The following is a 17,866-nucleotide window of genomic DNA, read 5'->3' on the forward strand; positions in this document are numbered from 1 at the left end:
ACTTGAAAAGCAGCTTTGCCGCAATACGAGAGTGTAATGAGGTGAGGCATATTGAAAATCTGAAGGGGGCACTTTCAGTCTGACGTTGACTGTATTTGTTTTTGGGAAGTTCGAATAGTAAAATTCCAGTGTGAATCGAATCGAATAGCAAACACTATTCGAAAAATATTCGAAATTTCGAATATTCGCACACCCCTAGTCCAGACTCAACAGTGTAAATTACACGAGAGCAACTTCAAGGGGTTGTGCCAAGCATAGTGAAAATCTTTCAATACTGCAAACACAATTATGTTCCATAATGATACTTTTGAGTCTCTGGCTGAATGGAAAGAACAGTTATGCTATCAAGACAGTAAAATTTCATATGAACACCACTAAAAATTGCGACTGCAGGTACACTTGAAATTCCCGGATGCACCAACATGCGATACTAACTGGAAAGTTCAAATGATTTTCATGTGCAAGAAAGCAACTCGTGTCAAGGAAACAAGAAGCGAACATGATAGCTGCAGAGTGCAGCATGCCTGTGACTGTGCATTACAATGTGTTCAAAGATGGTGCTGAGATACCTCCCACCCCCCCCCCCCAACCCACTACGCACAAACTACAAGTTTCAGCAAGCCAAAAACCAGCCACAATGCTTACCCCCGCTGCACGATCCTGGAACTGCTCCATGACAGCACAAAAGGAAAAGCATAAATGAAACACACGTGCCCCTCATATAACACAATTACCAAACATCAGCTTATTTATTCCCTCGTTACTGGATGAAGGTCCTTTACAGTGAAATCCAATAACCCACCTCGAGAAAGACAACAGCGCTTTATGTCAGATTTTCACGATCTCATCATTCCATACTTTACAAAAACAGTGGTAACAAAGGTGTTGAAAAGTTATGGAACATTCACACTTATAGGGGCCCTGCGACGTTTTCTCGTCTGCATTCTGCAGCGCTGGAGTGTGTGTAGTGCTCAATACTGAGATGAATGCAAAAAGATTTATCCAAATTGGTGCACGGGAATGGAAGTTACTAGTCTTCAAACTTCAAACACCCAGAAGATGACACAAAAAAAAAAAAAAAAGAGTTTTCTTTTGCATTTCACTCTGCCACTGACGTCAGTGGCTGGTTCCAATCACCGTGTGCCTCTTGATAGAGGCATACCGGAAGTCTCGCCTCATGGTGGCCGTTGTGCAGCGCACCTAGCGTCGTTTTGCAATTGTTTTCAAAATTTTATAGTTAAAAACAGAAATCCTTTTATATCTGAGGAAGTATAAAGAGTGCTTTTAAAATTTTTAGTTCACAATAGTGTGGCCTAGCTGGGACCATATGAATATCACATGCGACTTGTAGCGTCAAATCAAAACGCCCGGCCAATGTCGTCACTCCGTGATAAAACGTCACTTCCGATCACAAAAATAGCCGTTGTGTGTCCCTCTCGTGCGAAACCAAAGTGGTTTCTCCGTTGAAATAAAATTATAACAGCTTTGTTTTTGGTGCTACCACTTGCGCAACGATATCGGTGCATTCCACAGTTCCAGAAGAAGTGACGAAATCAACATGCTTAATTTGTGTCGCAGGGCCCCTTCAAGGCACTGTGTGTCGACATACACTAGGCCAGTATTCTGTAGCGATGTGTGACGCCCAATTCTTTCTCAGTCTTATCATCCACTGTTCATGGCCGGCTGATGCCATTGAAAACGTGGGCAGTCATTCTGACCACGGTTGATGCGCGAAAAACACGAAAAGGCGTTAGCAATGACAAAAGCATCGGTAAAAGCACTGGCCCCCCAATTCCTTCAACCAAGTTTCCCTGCTACTGCGGTATATTTCCCCACTACCACTTATTACCATGTTGCCCTTAATGTTCCTTTCTTTCCTTTGACAGAACCAGATGGTTCCGGTGAATATCAGCTGGCCAGCAAGAATTTATAGACAGAATGCTACTTTAGCAGACTTAAGTGAACAAGCTAGTTCAGCTGTGCAGGGGGCCCGCTTCGCGTTTTCAAGAAAACACTCATTGCTGCACAAGCTGAGAAGGCAGACTTACATGGGAAGGAATGTAAACATCATAAACAGCTCCAGAGTCCAAATCCACTGCGTGAAACCCTTGGCTTGATCCGTACACCACCTGATATGAATTCAGAATAATAATATGAAGAATCCGCAATTTGAGGTATTGGGGCTCAAATATATATGCCAACAGCACACACAAAATGTAAGACTTCCGAGCCACTCGTACCCGTAGCGGGTCAAGAAAATTGTAGGACATTCAAAAAGGTGAAATTATACAGGACAAATAATGCTGAAATATCTTTTCATATTCATGAAATTGGTCTAATCTATGCCTCTTGCTCTCATACTTTTCAGTTCATGCAACAGGGATCAAAAGTTAAAAATTTTTTCAGATACAAATACAGTAGACTCTCAGTAGACGGAACTCCTGTTAAATGAACACATTCTCCTGGTCCCTTCAGGTTCCGTTTAACGAGAGTCTACTTTAACACGCGAGTCTGTCTTTTATTATTATAATTATTACTTGTGGTTCTTACTCTCTTGCTAGCCTGGGATCTTTCTTTAGATTCTCCATTTCCTTAATCTACAGAAGCCTACCAGTGGTTACATACTTGCAACAAATCTCTCTGACTCATTGCCAAAGCATTTCCTCACTCCCTCTGTCAGGCACTGGACAAGTAATAATTGTTGGGGTTTTACGTCCTAAAACCACGATATGATTATGACACGTCATAGTGGACGGCTTCGGCAATTTCGACCACCTGGGGTTCTTTAACGTGCGCTACAAAATCTAAGCTCATGAGCCTCTAGCATTTTGCCTCCATCGAAATGCTGCTGCCGCAGCCGGGATTTCATCCCACGATTTTCAGGTCAGCATTCAAGCACCATGACCACTAGATGACTGTGCCGGGTGGCACTAGACAAGTACTGCAGGCTGACAATCACTACATTCGAACAGTGAGCAGTTAATGCCCACCTTAAGGCGAATGTTTTCCTCGATAGTCATGTCCACCACCAGAGGTTTGTGGATCAGCTCGGGAAAAGACTTGAACGCCATGAACTTGTGGTATGGCTTGGGTGCCCAGGCATAGATCTCAATGCTGTCCCTCAGCGCTATCACCAGAAACTTGATGCGCTCGTACTTCACTGCAAAGGAGCAGAAACGATGACAATGCCAGTTGAGCAAATGGCCATCTCTCAAGTTACAAGCGGGCCACTTTTGAAACAGTGCTTGCATGCACCGGGCTAAAATATTTTTAAAGATGGTGTCACACTGAATAAATGGGCAGCCTTGCGTTGCCATATTACTTGAACTCAACTTCATATCAACACTATCTTCTTTTTTTTGACATTTGTGCATGCTCATATGACTTATACGAAAATGAGTAAGTTCAGATCTAGGCGACCAATGCAATTACGTTTTCATGCAAAACATTAGGTACCTGGCAGAGCGGCATGCACACTGAAAGTGCCGGCTAAATAGTTCATGCAAGAAAAATAGGACACGGTCTCTCATAACAGCCACAAGCAATCAAAAAGCAGTTTATGAGTAACTGCCCGGAAACATGTCTTAAAAGCGCATGCAGCCAAGCAGTGCGCAAGACCAAGGCAAGGCACATATAAAACAAGAAATCAGTTCCTTTGATCAAAACACATTCCAAAAAGCAGAAATGGCCAGAACTGAAAGGAAATCACAGAACGGAGCCAAGGGTTTCAAGAAATGGGATGAAAGCACTAGTTACCGTTGCCACTCCAAATTCGAAAGGTATTTTCCCACTCCTTTAGATCGTGTTGGGGAATTGACCACACCACTGCGCTCAGCGAGTCACGGGGAGGGGGGGCAGAGAAGGCCCCCGGGGAGCGAAGAGAAAGCCAGGGGGAAGCAGAAGAAAGAAGAGAAGAAAGGAAAAAAAAAAATAATTCTGTCAGAAAGCTGCTGCTCGGGCCTTGCAGAGGGGCAAACACACAAAGGAGCCACAACAGAGTGACACTGGTGTGCCCCTAGCAGTGATACATGCACGACTAAAATGGGAAGGGGCATGGGGTAATGGACGCTGGCAGTCCCCTCTGATGTACAGGTACAAAGACTATGCAGGGCAACAAGGGATGTACCACAACCACTGCCTGTGGAGGGCTTCATGCTATCACGGTGACGCCGAGAATTAGGTTGGGGGCTCGGTTGTGTTCAACGAGAATATGCGCACACCAATACTGCACGGACTACAGCCGTGCCTACACGAATGCGACAGTGTCTCATCGCATTAATGTGCCAGGCGAGGGTAAATTTACAAGTTCGAGTAGACTCGCGCAGAGCATGTAAATGCAGGTGCGTCGCATTAGGAAAGGTGTGATGGAATTGGGTGTTGTACTGCCATGCTGGTCAAACTGAGCTATGAACGCTCTTCGACACCACAACCGGTGTTGGAAACCGGTCGATGCAGATTCTGAGCCTGGTGCACTGGCACTTCCTTCATGTGACACCGTGTGGCACTACGTTCTCGGGGAAGTTGATACACTACATGTCAACAGTGTCGTGCTGGCTTTCCTAAATGCACTTGGAAATAATCTGCTATTTCCGCATTCAAGTAAACAAGGCTTAAGTTATTGAAGATCTCAAAGCAACACCTCAGCCCTGTGATAAACCCTGCAGTGGAAGGGCCCTCATTTAATCTTGACGAGTCACAGCTCCTCTACCATGAACTGAAGGTCAAGCCTGCAACCTCACTGCATGGTATTGTGTGACCCCCGGTACAAGAACAATGCAGAAATATGAGTAAACAGTTATGCCAATGTCCGAGCCTTCATAGCAAAATTGGTGCAATAAGATTTCAAAACTTTGGCACAAGCAAGTCACAATGTTTGCTGCTAGCATGTCTGCAGTGCCCCTGCTCCATCTCACCACATCATTAAATGTGGCAACAGTAAAAACACAAGTGCCAAGTTGTCCTGTCTTTGCCCTTGCTGCCCATTCCAAATTAATGCTTATCACCCGTCGTTGAACAAAATAAAGTGGCTGAATGTACATCATCAGCTTAATTCCACTCGAACCTACCGCTGAACACAACTATGAAGCTTTCGCGGAGTGGTGCGGTCAACACCCCACCTGATACAGCGGAGCCAAGTGGCAGTGGTAAAGAATTAAAAAACGGGCTTTTAATATAACATGCAACACTGCTTTCAGGGAAGGACAGCAGCCTGCCTTTCCTTTACCAAAAACTAAAAAAAAGAAAAAAGTTGACAGTTTCAAGAACATAAAGAAAGAAGAGCAGCAGCTGCAGTGAGGAAATGTACACTTCAAAAAGCTTACAGTGACAGATCTAAACCAGTAAGTAAACAGCACATATACTGCACCCTAGCACCTTCATACAATGCACAACGTGCATCAGGCACATGAGCCAACATGAAACAAAAGAACACTAAACTGCGGGCTCACCTATTTTGAAGTGAACTGCGCCATGGAGGTCCCCGACGTTTATCCAGCCATTGCGCTTTTCAACTTGCTGCAAGCAATGCAAAACGAAATGAGCACGTTCAATCTAGACTTTGTGACAATGATCAATCTGTGGAGTTCAACATTCCAAATCACACTTGGGGTAAGAGAGACTTTGTAGCGAGGGATCAATTCTGACCATTTGATGCTCACAATGTACCGAAAGAATGGTACAAGTGTTTTTGGATTCCGCCCTCGTTAGAATGCGTCTGCACGGACTGGGATCGTGTGCGTGAACTTGCGCTTGGCAGCAAAACACCACAGCCACTGAGTCTGCTACGAGGCCATCAGGAGACAGCACTACTGCTAAAGACAAATGGTGGTCCTCGCTCTAAAAGCAACAAAACTAGCAAAAGTTGTTGTCTAATAAGTTATCTGACACTATTGTCGACAGAGCTTCCAGCTTTGTACATCAATGAGCACTGGTCCCATATGTATCATGAATTAGAACAGCACGTGCGACCAAAACATGCACAAGCAGGGCCCTTTCATAAGCCTGTTGTAAAAAAGCCATAAAACAAGCTTATTATATACAGTAAAACCTCGGTGATACGATCACGGCTCGTATGAATTTCGGGGTGATACGAATCTTCCCGTGGTCCCGGCCAAGGCCCATTAGCCTGCAATGTATTGGAATACGGTTGCTGCGAACTGATTTGCACCCCGCGACGTTTGATACGAACGCACGCTAGCGCACAGGTACGAACAGGTGCTACCCGTGCTGTCGCGGAAGACCCGGCAGTCACGCGCGGGCGCGAACATGCGCGCTGCGCGACCATCCACGGTGCGTCGTTGCCTGCGAGATAATAGGCTCGAATCTTGGAGGCCTTTAGCGTTTAGGTTACAGATGAAATTGACGTTGCGCTTTTTTTTCCCCGAAGCGTTGATGCGTGCTCCCGTGCTCGAGGCAGCAGCGTCTTTGTACTGTGTTAACACGTGCCTGCCACGTCGATGCAAGCCATGTCCCCGCAATCAGACGTTCTATGAAACAAGACTGAAACTTTGGCTGCGGGTCCTTCATGAAGTCCTATTAAAGGTGGACGAAGACTCCAAGAGACGAAGCGGACGGTCTTGGTGACGAAGCTTGGCCTCTATCTATTATGTGCAAAGCGCTTCTTAAGTCACTTTCGCCGCCGTACTCTCGTGTCATGCAGAAAAGCGTAGTAAGATTAGGAAGGGACTACTAGCGGTCACGGGGCACAACACATCTGGTTAATTAATTACACACGCGCGCATGCACCGTACATTTACGAGTACAAGTATGATCGTTGACATCTAAAAACTTTACTGGCAATAATTCAGGGCTGTTCATGACGTCGCTGCGGCCCTGAGAAACATTGAATCAAAACGTATGCCAACTTTCTTTTGTTGCATACTAATTTTCCATGTTTTCTGGTGATACGAATTTCGGATGATACGAATATTTTTGGTAACCCCACGAGATTCGTATCACCGAGGTTTTACTGTATCAGATAATTCAATCTGCAGCACAATGTGCAAGTCAATGAATGATCAACAGCACCAGCTTTTTAGCTGGGTTCACATAAAGCTCTTCACTTTCTGCAGGTACAAATGTTCTGCAACAGAATTGGTCACTGTAAAGCATGAAGAACTCAACAATGCTGGCATTGTGTCGACCAACTGATTATGCGGAGATCTGGATGTAATTCCCGGTAGTCACAATGAAACATTGCACTCGCATTGTATGTATGGTAAATGAGTGTGCATGATGAGCTTACTAAAGCATGGTTCCACAAATGGCATGACTTGCAGTGCAACAACCACGAGGCAAGCTCACTTTTGCTTCCAGATTTTACGCTGTAAAGAGAACTCCCTCCAATTCGGCAAAAGGCAGACTGACCGCATCGGTGCGCAAGATCTTGCTCTTCAGCCAGGAAAGATAGTAGACGCGCACACGCTGTTTCTTGCCCGAAATGGTGACCAGGATGTTCTGGCCCTCGAGCACCTCCATCTGCTGGAAGCGCCGACGCGAAATGAGCTGGTACACCTTGCCCTGCCCACTGCGGTCCAGCAGCATCAGGCCATTCTCCGTGCCAATCAGCAGATTCACCCCTGAATTGAAGGAGTCGAGATTAGCAATGTTCTGGCCAAAAGGTTCACGTGGGCACATACTTGGCAATAAGGGCTCTTGAGGATTTCACCTTTAGCACTGCCACCTGGTTACACAAGATAAGGCAGACCCAAAACTTGTAGGCTATATGGACTTCCCGTCAACATTTTTTTGTGTGTTATATAACATCCCTTTCTTTTGTAGCAACACTGTGGCTAGGCCAATGTTGTGACATTTGCACAGTTAGCAAAAGATGTACACACACAGCTGGGACCTTGCGGCAGCTTGCAGAGAACATTACACCGTGTGTGCGTGAAAGAATCCCTGGGTTATTTCAATAAATATAAGACCACTTGTCGGCGAGAGAGCGAAAGATGTTGGACAAAACACCTAGGTCATGTAGATTAGATCTGAGCATTAAATATGTCTTACAAGGGCAGCAATGCTATTACTACTTTATATTCCCTCGGCATAAAAGGGTTTATCACTGCAGGAAATGAAAGACATAGTTCGCTTTAAACTTCATGCTGAGACCAGACATCTGACGAGAATGAGCACTGTCCTTGTTTCTTTTTTTTAAACTATAAAAGCAGTGAGCCCTCTGCACAGGTGGGACAAGAAAATTTAAGAATGTTGTTGACGTTTGTTTTGCTGGGTGCGCATTCTGTCGAGTTGACACACAAGTGAACAAGCTTATTTTCAAGCAAAGTACCACTTTGACGTCAATATTCATTCTTTTTTCGCCTCATCTCTGTCAAATGCTGTTGTGCACCATGCATTACCTTAGCACAAGAGGTGCACGGGGTGAAAGATGGGACGTACCCCAGAGAGCTGCACAGAGGATCTCCGAGTAGAAGCGCTTCTTGTACTTGCGAATCTCCGGGGTGGTGCTCACTGCCTCGTGCGAGGTGGGTGTGACGTTGACATTGACGTGGGACTCCCGCCGAGGAGATGGGGCTGGGGGGGCCCCACCCCCCGTTGTGCTGCCCCCACCCGCGCTAAAGCCAAATGTCAGGAAGGAGCGTTGCTTCTGTTGCAACTGCAACTGAGGTGGAGCCGGTGGGTTAAGAGCCTGTCGGTACTACGGGAGGTGGGAGAGGAAAAATAAAAAAGGGGAGGGGGGAAGGAGAAAAAAAAGAAGACGGGACGCACACACAGAGTGGCCAGGCCTTAGGCACACATGCAGGCAGACACCAGTGGAGAGGAATGCCATGCACACAACAGCGCGTGAAAACCCAAAACCTGCACATAGTCCAGCCACAACCAGTTAAAGAAGGCACGACAAAGGCCGACACCTCCGATGCGAGCGCAAAGCGCATGACAGCTTTTGCCGAAGTGGGCCCGTTAAAAAGAAAATGCTTGGTAAGCACTATTTGTTAGCACCAGCACAGGCATGTGAATGTCTGCACTGCAGTTCCCCTAGATCAGGGGTCGGCAACTTGTGGCCTGCGGGGCAGTATTATGCGGCCTCCGGCACGACATCAGAACACCCCGCCCCCCCTTCCCTTGCCTTGTCACTTCCTATCTGAAAGCCGACACAGCAGTTTTGACCTCAAATGTGGTTTTCGCTTGTAACCTATGTTCGTAAATTGCAACCTTGTGGCATGCGTGCTGAAAATAAATTATTTCTATTCTAGTTTTGTATATTATTGTCACTTCACCAAATTCTTTCTCCCTACCAGCAAAGCCACCCCCAACCCCCCACTTCCCGATCTGCTGTCTGGCCTGCGCTGCGTCAGCTTCATGCAACTTGGCCCTCTGCCTCAAAAGGTCGCCAACCCATCCTGTATCAAAGCTCTATTACTTTAGTTATTTACAATTCAATTTCCTAATCATACCTCAGCAACTCTTATATTCTTTCCCATTCTCCCTGTGCAAGACAGCAATAAAGTTGTCAATCTAAGATGAAAAACTACATGCGACACATTGTAATCATGACATGTATGAAAAAGCTAACCCTTATTCTACTTATTAGCTTGTGGATGAGATTGCTGCCCCTCGACTGAATTTATCAACTATGATTCAGTAATCTTATTCAAGCATTCCTGAGCTGTATCTTCATACTTAGCTAAGGGCACTCATATACGCACATGTACTCCAAAGAAGGTACATTCCTCAAGTAGCTGTTTGTTTTACAATTTACTCACAAGCATTATTCAAGAGGAGCGTCTCAAGTCCATAGACAGGCGCTGCACCTCACACTACATAGTTGAGAGGAGAGCCAATGTGTGTTGTGAATTGATCTGTAAGGTAATTGTTGCAATGCTGCATTGTCCACTGTTATCTTGGCTCTTTCATCTCAAGCATGCATCGACGATGAAAACAAGCATTACTGAGCAGCAATAGCATAACTTGTGATGCTGCAATGGTGTGTGTGACGAGCCATTTGACCATGCAGGCTGCTTCGAAAAGCTCGTGGACCGAGTTGGTTGTTGTAGATTTAGCTTCTACACTACACACTCGCAGCCATAGCAAGTGACGATGCCATTTATAGGTAGTGATGGTAGTGACGAGGTATGTGAACATGATGCCATGCTATCACAACAGTTGCACGTTATTGCCAATGTATGCAAGGCTTAAGACAGATACACATTCTTCCTCAGCCTTTTTCCTTAGCTCTCTTTCCGAGTTAATCCAAGAGGGTTTCTTTTGCTCGGTTCCCAATCCACTTAAGTTCCTCAACGAACGTGTCACATACATGGTCTTCACACACACAACGGATAAACGAAAAAAAAGCTTTCCATGTTTGCGTGCATGTTGCAATACATCACCATAATAAATTCCTTCAAACGACACCTAGCTAGCAGGGCTTTGTCACAGATGCTCTTAAAGTCGCATGAAAAAAAAAAAAGAAAATTCTCACAAGCGCTTTCATTAAACAACCATGCAAGAAAGCAGCCATGCCTTGAAGGCATTACTAGGCTTTAAAAAAATCCAGTCATTTGCGTCCAAAGCATCATGCCATCACATGTTGGTGCTATGCTACCATGGGGAGTGCTGCAACTTCATCAAACAGGGTTCACTGAAACACAGCTTTCAACAATGCTACTGCTGTCAAAGGCCCACTTCAGCCTAAACAAGACTAACACTGAAGGCAACTAGGAAAACGAGCTAAGGGCTGGAAAACATAACTCCCACAGATCAAAAGTTCCCAGAAAGTTAAAATGTGAGCACTTGTGGCCATGACACACACCTAAATAGTGGCCTGCTATTAACTAATCTACTATTTGCTATTTGCACCTCTCCCAGCAGCCACCCATAACTAAAAGAGAACTCCACCGCATGCTGGTTAAAATCCTGTTCACCAAAGCAGTTTTAATTATCACACCACATGCTTTGAACGCACATTTCCCCATTTTTACTGTAACTGTAAAATCAGGTTTAAAAAACATTCTACAGCCTCCCACTTTTCGCCAAAAAAACTTATTCACATCGACAATATACTGAACAATGAATCAATCAAGACGGAAGTCGGGAAAAAACATAACCCACGTTATCGTTTCCGTCAGACACAAAGGTGTTTGCATTTTAATATTTTGAACACAAGAAGGGTGTTATGAACTTTAAACAACATAGGAGAGCTTACTGCTGCAAGTGGCGCTACTGATGCAAATTGTGGCTGAAGTGCTTATAGTTACGCTAGAGCGTGTTCTTATAAACTGTTTCATATTCATTAATAACAAAAAAAAAAAGCTACATACCTCATCAGATGTTGACTTGTCCTGCTGGCGTTGCTGCGCGTGACGTGGCAGCAAATCGGGAAGTTCGCCACTTGACCGAGCATTGGACAGGTTTCCCGACGAACTCTGGGACAGGTCTGACCTTCCCAGTCGGTCTTCATGGTTGCCCTACACACCCCAAATGCAGAAACCCTGAACATGCAGTTGCCTGAAAATACTGCAAGGGCGCAAACATGCTCGCCTATTTTACTTAGCAAAGTGCTATGGAAGTTGTACGCAACGAGATCTTAATTTTGAACAGTACAGGAATGCATGCACTAAGTCCCATATGTATAAAATGCTGATCCACATGCACTTGCAATGCTTACTACAGCCAAGCAACTGCGTAGAATTATTGCACAGGATACCAGCGACAGCACCTTTTAGGCACCAAATACTCTCTACTATTAATCGCATCATCACACTAACATGGAAAATACATACAAAACAAAGTGAAAGACAAGTGTTATTATCAGGGAGTTGGTTCTTAGAACAAAAATTTTTGAGTAACTTCATTCAATGAGTTAAGCAGCTGAATGCCTGCTAATATATGCAATTTTGTGTGTCTTTTGAATATAGGGTATCACTGTTTAACTCATTTTATGCAAGCAGCTTTTATGCAAACTCATTTTATACAACAAAACTTCAGCTTTGCTGATTTTGCTAAATAGGGTATCCATATTGCCTGCTTGCTGGCAGAAATACAATAAAACTATCGTATCTTCTCTACTCTAAAACAGACGTTGTGTGAGTTTCAGAAAGAACACTTTTTAAGTATTTACTACCAAGCCTGAAGAACCTCCCTTAATGGCAATAAACAATCAAGCATCATACAAAGCACATGCTTTAGAGAACTTTTTGTTGGGCGATTTGGTGAATGTTCATAATTGCTTTTAAGGCGCGAGAGAACACAAACACAAGGAAAGACACGGGACAGAGCATGACTAACAACAGTTAGTGGCGCTCTGTCCCGTGTCCTTCCTTGCGTTTGTGTTCCCTCGTGCCTTAAAAGCAATTATAAAGCACATGCCTCGCTCTCAGGAAATCAGTATGACACTGCTGCGCATTGGTTGAAATGGCAGAAGACAGAGCACAATCACACCAGGTGGCTGCAGAGAGGCCATGCAGAATGAGAAAGATGATTCAGTGAAGAAGAGACTGAGCTTACTGCACAGAGAACCTTGATGAAGAAGGAGAGTGTGGTTAGTAGCCAAGAGAAAGCAATGTTAGCCAGAAAAAGAAAGTGTTAGTAGAGGAGGCAAGTGAGAAGAGAAGGAGACACACAAATGGCCGCGAATGTGGCTTGTAATACAAGCGAGCACAAAAGGCAGTCAATGTGACGGGACAAAATTACAAGGACACAAAAAATAAAACCCAGATAGTCGAGCAACTTTGGAAACTAGTATAGTACTTATGAGGACAAGTAACAATGTGCTAGTTGGCATGAGGTGCCCCTGCGATAGGTCACTCGTGTAATGTGAGCACTTTTTCTTTTTCTGAGCCACTGTACGTCATAGGAGCGATCACTGGGCCGTGTGTACAGCTCTGTTCTCCTTCGATGTTAGCACACAAGCTCACGTGCACAAAGAATCAGCCTCTGCAATGATAGCTAGTACGCAGTTTGATTTGTGGTGGGTTGAATTACAGCCGGTTGAAACTACAGGAAATGAGCCGAAACAGTGGGCCCTCCTGCATTCCCACACTGACCTTACTACTTGTCTCCTCTCGCAAGAGGGCGTTGTCACCACTTGAATTCGCAGAATCTGCTGCCTCACGTCGCGACTGTCTTTCAGCGCTGGTTGCGCCAGTGGAGGAGTTGAGCGATGACCTGATTGCTGGCGATCCGGAGTGCTTCATGAGCCACTCGGCGACCGCTGCTGGGTTGCGATCGGTGCGGTCTGGAAGTTGCTGCGAGTGCTTTCGCTCGCTGGGACGACGCGCTTCTTGCCGGCCGGTCACTTCGGCTGCTGTAGTTGCTGATGCGGACGACTCTTTCCGGCGCCCTTTGCTCTCTCGTGGCCGCTCTTTGGGTCGATGCTGCTGCTGTTGCTGGGAGTGACTGGACCGTCGCGGGTGCTCTTCGGAACGTCGGCTACCAGCGCTGGGGGCTGCTGCTGCTGCGCTGCTGGCTGCGGGCACTTTTCCGTGATCATTTTTTCCAGCAGATGACGAATGCCTCTGTTCATTGCTGCTGCTGCTGTTGCTTGGTATCTGTAAGGTTGCGCCTAGCATTCAACTCCTCTGTTTATGCATTCAGGAACTAGCTCTAGCAGTTATTACAAGGTGCTCACCAGCGATGCTACAAGGTCAAACTGAAGACCAACAGAGAGTGGGAGCAGCCTAAATAGTTCACATACATTACCATATTTGCAAAGAGGTTTATTTGCTCAATAGCACAAAATGCTAATTTAGACAAGAGGTTCAAGTCCACGTGGATCCAGTTCTGTGAAGGACGTTTTAGGTTTCAGCGGGTAGTCAGAATGAATGTGACCCCCATCGACTGTTCAGTCGCGCTATTAACTTACACAACATTTATTTAAGAAACTTCGCATTCCATTTTGGATTTATTGAAACTTACACGTGCTGCATCTGCCCTTCAGTAGCCTGCGAGCAGTGAGAGCCACGTAGCAGCGGTGCTGGTGGTGTCCAAGACCCAATTGTAATTTCCACAATACAATGTGCAGAGCAGGTAAAAAAATCGCTGGCATATGTATTATTGCGAGATCCTCACAGAGGTGATGACCTTCCAGACAGATAACACACCGCACCGAACTGTAAATAATAGACCCTCACGGAAGACTCAGCAGGGCTCCTACTTGGACATCTCAAACTAATTTTCGCTGCATTCTAAAGGATTTTTTTAAAAGATAAATTGGTAGGAAAATTACCCGAGTGTTACAGATACAAAACCAAAACTGCATCTGCGGCATTAACAGCCTAATCTGAGCTATAGCACGAACACCAATGTTATCACACGATGGCAAATGAACACAGTGAGTTACTGATGAAGCTGCGTTGCTATAATTAGGAAATCTGAAGTCTTTCTAATGAGTTACATTACATGCTGTGCTACATACAATGGAGCTGTGTCACATTTGCTTGAGAGATCCTCATTCTATTGCTGGTGATCCCTCCGTATTTGTTACATTACGCTGATGAGTGATAAAGAGCCAAGTAGAGAAAATGGCACAAATTCAGCCAACAGGTACACACGCTTCCTTGCTGCTTAATTCACTCACCAAAGTTATACGCAATGTTGCGTCGCATTATAATTGCAATGTTTCATATTTTTTGAGCAGCCCACGCATAACACTCGTGCAAATATGGTATGCTAGCAAAATTACTCATTTAGACACAGATGCCTATGCTACGCACCATGGCAGCGATAACTAGACCCCAGTGCTCTGCTAACACAATGCCTTAGTACACATTAACAGAAGTGACAAGAGGGGGAAATAACACAAAACATTTCTAGTACTTGTGCCAAGGTGCTGCACATAAGGCAGCAAAAGGGGACCAGAAATTGTAGGGGGGTAAGTGACACCAAAAGAACATGCGAGGACTTCCATGGTTAGATGCGGTCACAGCCTGTGACCAGACAAAAAGATGACGTTGGCCAAGGGCCACACAAGTGAGACAAAAGAGAAGGAAGGGCCAACCCTGCGCATCACGAGCGTGGCATCGTTGCGACCTTCCTCTTCGTCAGGTGTCGGAGGCAGAGGTCTGTTGGGGGCCTGGCACAGCGGGTCCTCTGAGGCCAGGCAGCGCAGAGTCTCCTGGCTGTAGCCGTCCGGAGGTCTGCACAAAATGAGCACACACGCATGTGATCCTAGCAGCAAGAGCAAACGCATCCACCGCAACCCATTTACAATGGGAGTGCAAGTGCCATACCACAATGCATCATCTATACCTCCTTCCTCCTTCCAAATTAAAAACAAAATGTGAGAAACTTTTCAATACCATGAATCACTCTATGCTTGAGGGTCAGTTTAATCTAACACTTTCGAGCTATGGGAGACACAGCTCACCAGCTCTGACCCGGAGGTGCAGCTAGTGCATCTGGGTCATGTCAGGCAGGTGGCAGCCACACCAGTGGAGCCCTGGACTTGGGTCCCCACCCATCCAACTCATGACCCCATACCCCAAATTCTTATCGTTAACCCTTTCAGGGCTTTTGCCGTACATGTACGGCGTCACCTAACAGGCACCAAAGGGATTTTCGTCATACATGTACGGCACAGCCTGTATGTTTAAAACGCGCACCTTTTTCAATAATTTCTCTTGCTTTGCATGTGCTGCCACACGTCGGGAATACGTGGAAATTTTTTCATGCACCAATGTCTCAGTTTTTTTCTTTTTTGCTTCCCAAAGTGGTGCGCCGGCTATCGCTTTCCCATCAGAGCGCATTCGCGGTGTGGCTGGTTTAAAACACATGCATTTTTCGATCATTTCTCTAGCTTGACATGTGCTGCCACGCTTCAGGAATACGTGGAATTTTTTTCATGCGCTGATGTATCTCTGTTGCCGTTTTTGCTTGGCAAAGTGGCACCCTCGTAGTGCGGCTGGTTTAAAATGCACGCCTTTTTCGATCCATTCTCTTGCTTGGAATGTGCTGCCACACTTCGGGAATACACGGGAATACATAGAATTTTTTTCATGCGCCAATGTCTCTCTGTTGCTTTTTTTTTTTGCTTTCTGAAGCGGCACAGCCGCTTTCACTTGCGCATCAGAACGCGCGCACACGGTGCGGCTGGTTTCGGTTTTGTATTTCGGGTGGTTATCGCTTCTTGCGCCCGCAAAGTTGATGGCTGTCTGGTTTCTAATCTCTCAAAGGGTGACTGCTTGTGACTCTCGTTTATTGCTCCCCGGGGCGCGATTACATCCATTTCCGTGAGGCGCTAAATTGCACAAACAATGCCGCCGTGGATGCGTTTCCTGTTTTGGGGAGCACGAACATTTTTCACCGGAAAAGTACTCTGGTGCACTTATTTTTATATGCCTGTGAGCTATGTTTAATACAATGCACAATTTTTATTTATAAAAGATTGTATAAGTTCTTTTTTTTTAAGATTTTGCTCGAAGTTACTACGAATAAACCATGTGTATGTAACAACAAAAATGATTTTCTTGTCACTTTACGGTCACACAAAAAATTTTTGACAGTTTTTTCCTCAAATAGAATCGTCTGAAGAATTTATTTCAGCAATAAAAAAATTACACATTTGCGGACTGCATTTCGTGAAAAAATTCGACCCTCAAAGGGCTAGAGTGCTTCTTTTTCTCCTATGCTTCAGGGCAATGTGTAATCAAATGACAATCTGGCAGCCCGAACTTTCCACACAGGTAAATGAACAAACAAGGGTTTCCGAAATGTTAATATAACTAAGCCACGTTCACTCTGCTAATCTTTGCAAGCCCCACAAGGAAACCACACGCAAACTGCATCAATGAGCTTATATCTGTAGTCGCAGTGACAGCCACGAAAGGCGTGGAATGTAATAAAGTTGAAAAAGACTCAAGGCTCTGCAATGCAATAGCCATGACTAAATGAAATGGCACATGAGAGATATTCTGTAGGAGTCCCATGAATGGACTGCCCATACCCCATTCTGAATTGCCATGGCTGTTAGCGGCAAGTTAGTCTCTCAGCACATTAACAACAAACCAACACTTGAGCTTACTCCTAACCCTTAAAATCGACATATCCCAAAGGCATTTCCCTCATTCGCATTTATTTCAGTGTTCAATGCAGCTTTGCCTTCTAGCTGTAGTGGCAGTGCAAACTCAAGACACAAACTCTGAAAGCAAAGCCCCATTCTTCGAAGCCCCAATACAGTCGAACCCGGGTATATCGAACTCGCCAAAAAACGTTTATTAGTTCGATATATGGCATAATTCAATATAGGCCCGCTATAGGATTTGATGAAAAGTACTTTATTAATATGGTGGCTCACTTGCGTGCCCTACTTTGGAACAAAATAGTCCTGGATTTTCTTATGTTTCAACGACTTCGCTGCCTGCGACAGCACGCAGCCTCCACGTTGTCCGAGTCGGGCAGCTGAGGCCGCAACCTTCCATATCCACGCAATAGTGCCGGACCAACGCAAGTGCACTAATCACCTCGGAGGATGTAGGCAACGGGCCATCGTCAATTTCTTTATTGCTGTCGCTTTGGCTCGTGGTCGGCACGACGTCTGCAACGTAGTCCTCATCTTGTAGCTGGCCCATGATGGCGATATCATCGTCTGCACTGACGAACTCGTCGAATATCGATCCGTCGATAGCACCCGGGAACTCTGCCAGCTCACTCCAAACTTCGGCGGAAAAACCTGCGGTGTCTTCAGTGCTGTCATCGTAATTTGGGGTGTCATCACCAGGCATACGGAAGCCGGCATGCCTAAAGCAGTTCTGATTGTCTCCTTCATGACATCTGCCCACGATCTACTCAGCATAGAAAGAGCTCTATGAAATCTTGTACGCGGCGGCCAACGGCAAATTCTGCCTCTTTGCACAAGCCATGACGACAGCGCGCCAAGAAAGTTCACAGAGCGCCAACAGGCAACACCAGCAGC

At 45.5% G+C, this 17,866-nt stretch overlaps 1 protein-coding gene across 3 annotated transcripts in view; it reads right to left on the minus strand.

Annotated features, from left to right (window-relative positions):
- Window positions 1-645: 645 nt before the first annotated feature.
- LOC119387238 (serine/threonine-protein kinase mig-15) overlaps window positions 646-17,866 on the minus strand; it is a gene marked incomplete at its 3' end in the record, with an annotated part of 46,250 nt that continues 29,029 nt past the window's right edge. The window contains 9 exon segments of one of the 3 annotated variants that reach the window (XM_049413447.1): window positions 646-666; window positions 2,049-2,129; window positions 2,991-3,160; window positions 5,448-5,514; window positions 7,366-7,577; window positions 8,398-8,620; window positions 11,277-11,423; window positions 13,002-13,505; window positions 14,954-15,092. In XM_049413447.1, the coding sequence (XP_049269404.1) occupies window positions 646-666; window positions 2,049-2,129; window positions 2,991-3,160; window positions 5,448-5,514; window positions 7,366-7,577; window positions 8,398-8,620; window positions 11,277-11,423; window positions 13,002-13,505; window positions 14,954-15,092 (1,564 nt within the window). 3 annotated transcript variants of the gene reach the window in all.

Source organism: Rhipicephalus sanguineus, chromosome 3 (assembly GCF_013339695.2).
Source record: "Rhipicephalus sanguineus isolate Rsan-2018 chromosome 3, BIME_Rsan_1.4, whole genome shotgun sequence".
NCBI lineage: Eukaryota > Metazoa > Arthropoda > Arachnida > Ixodida > Ixodidae > Rhipicephalus > Rhipicephalus sanguineus.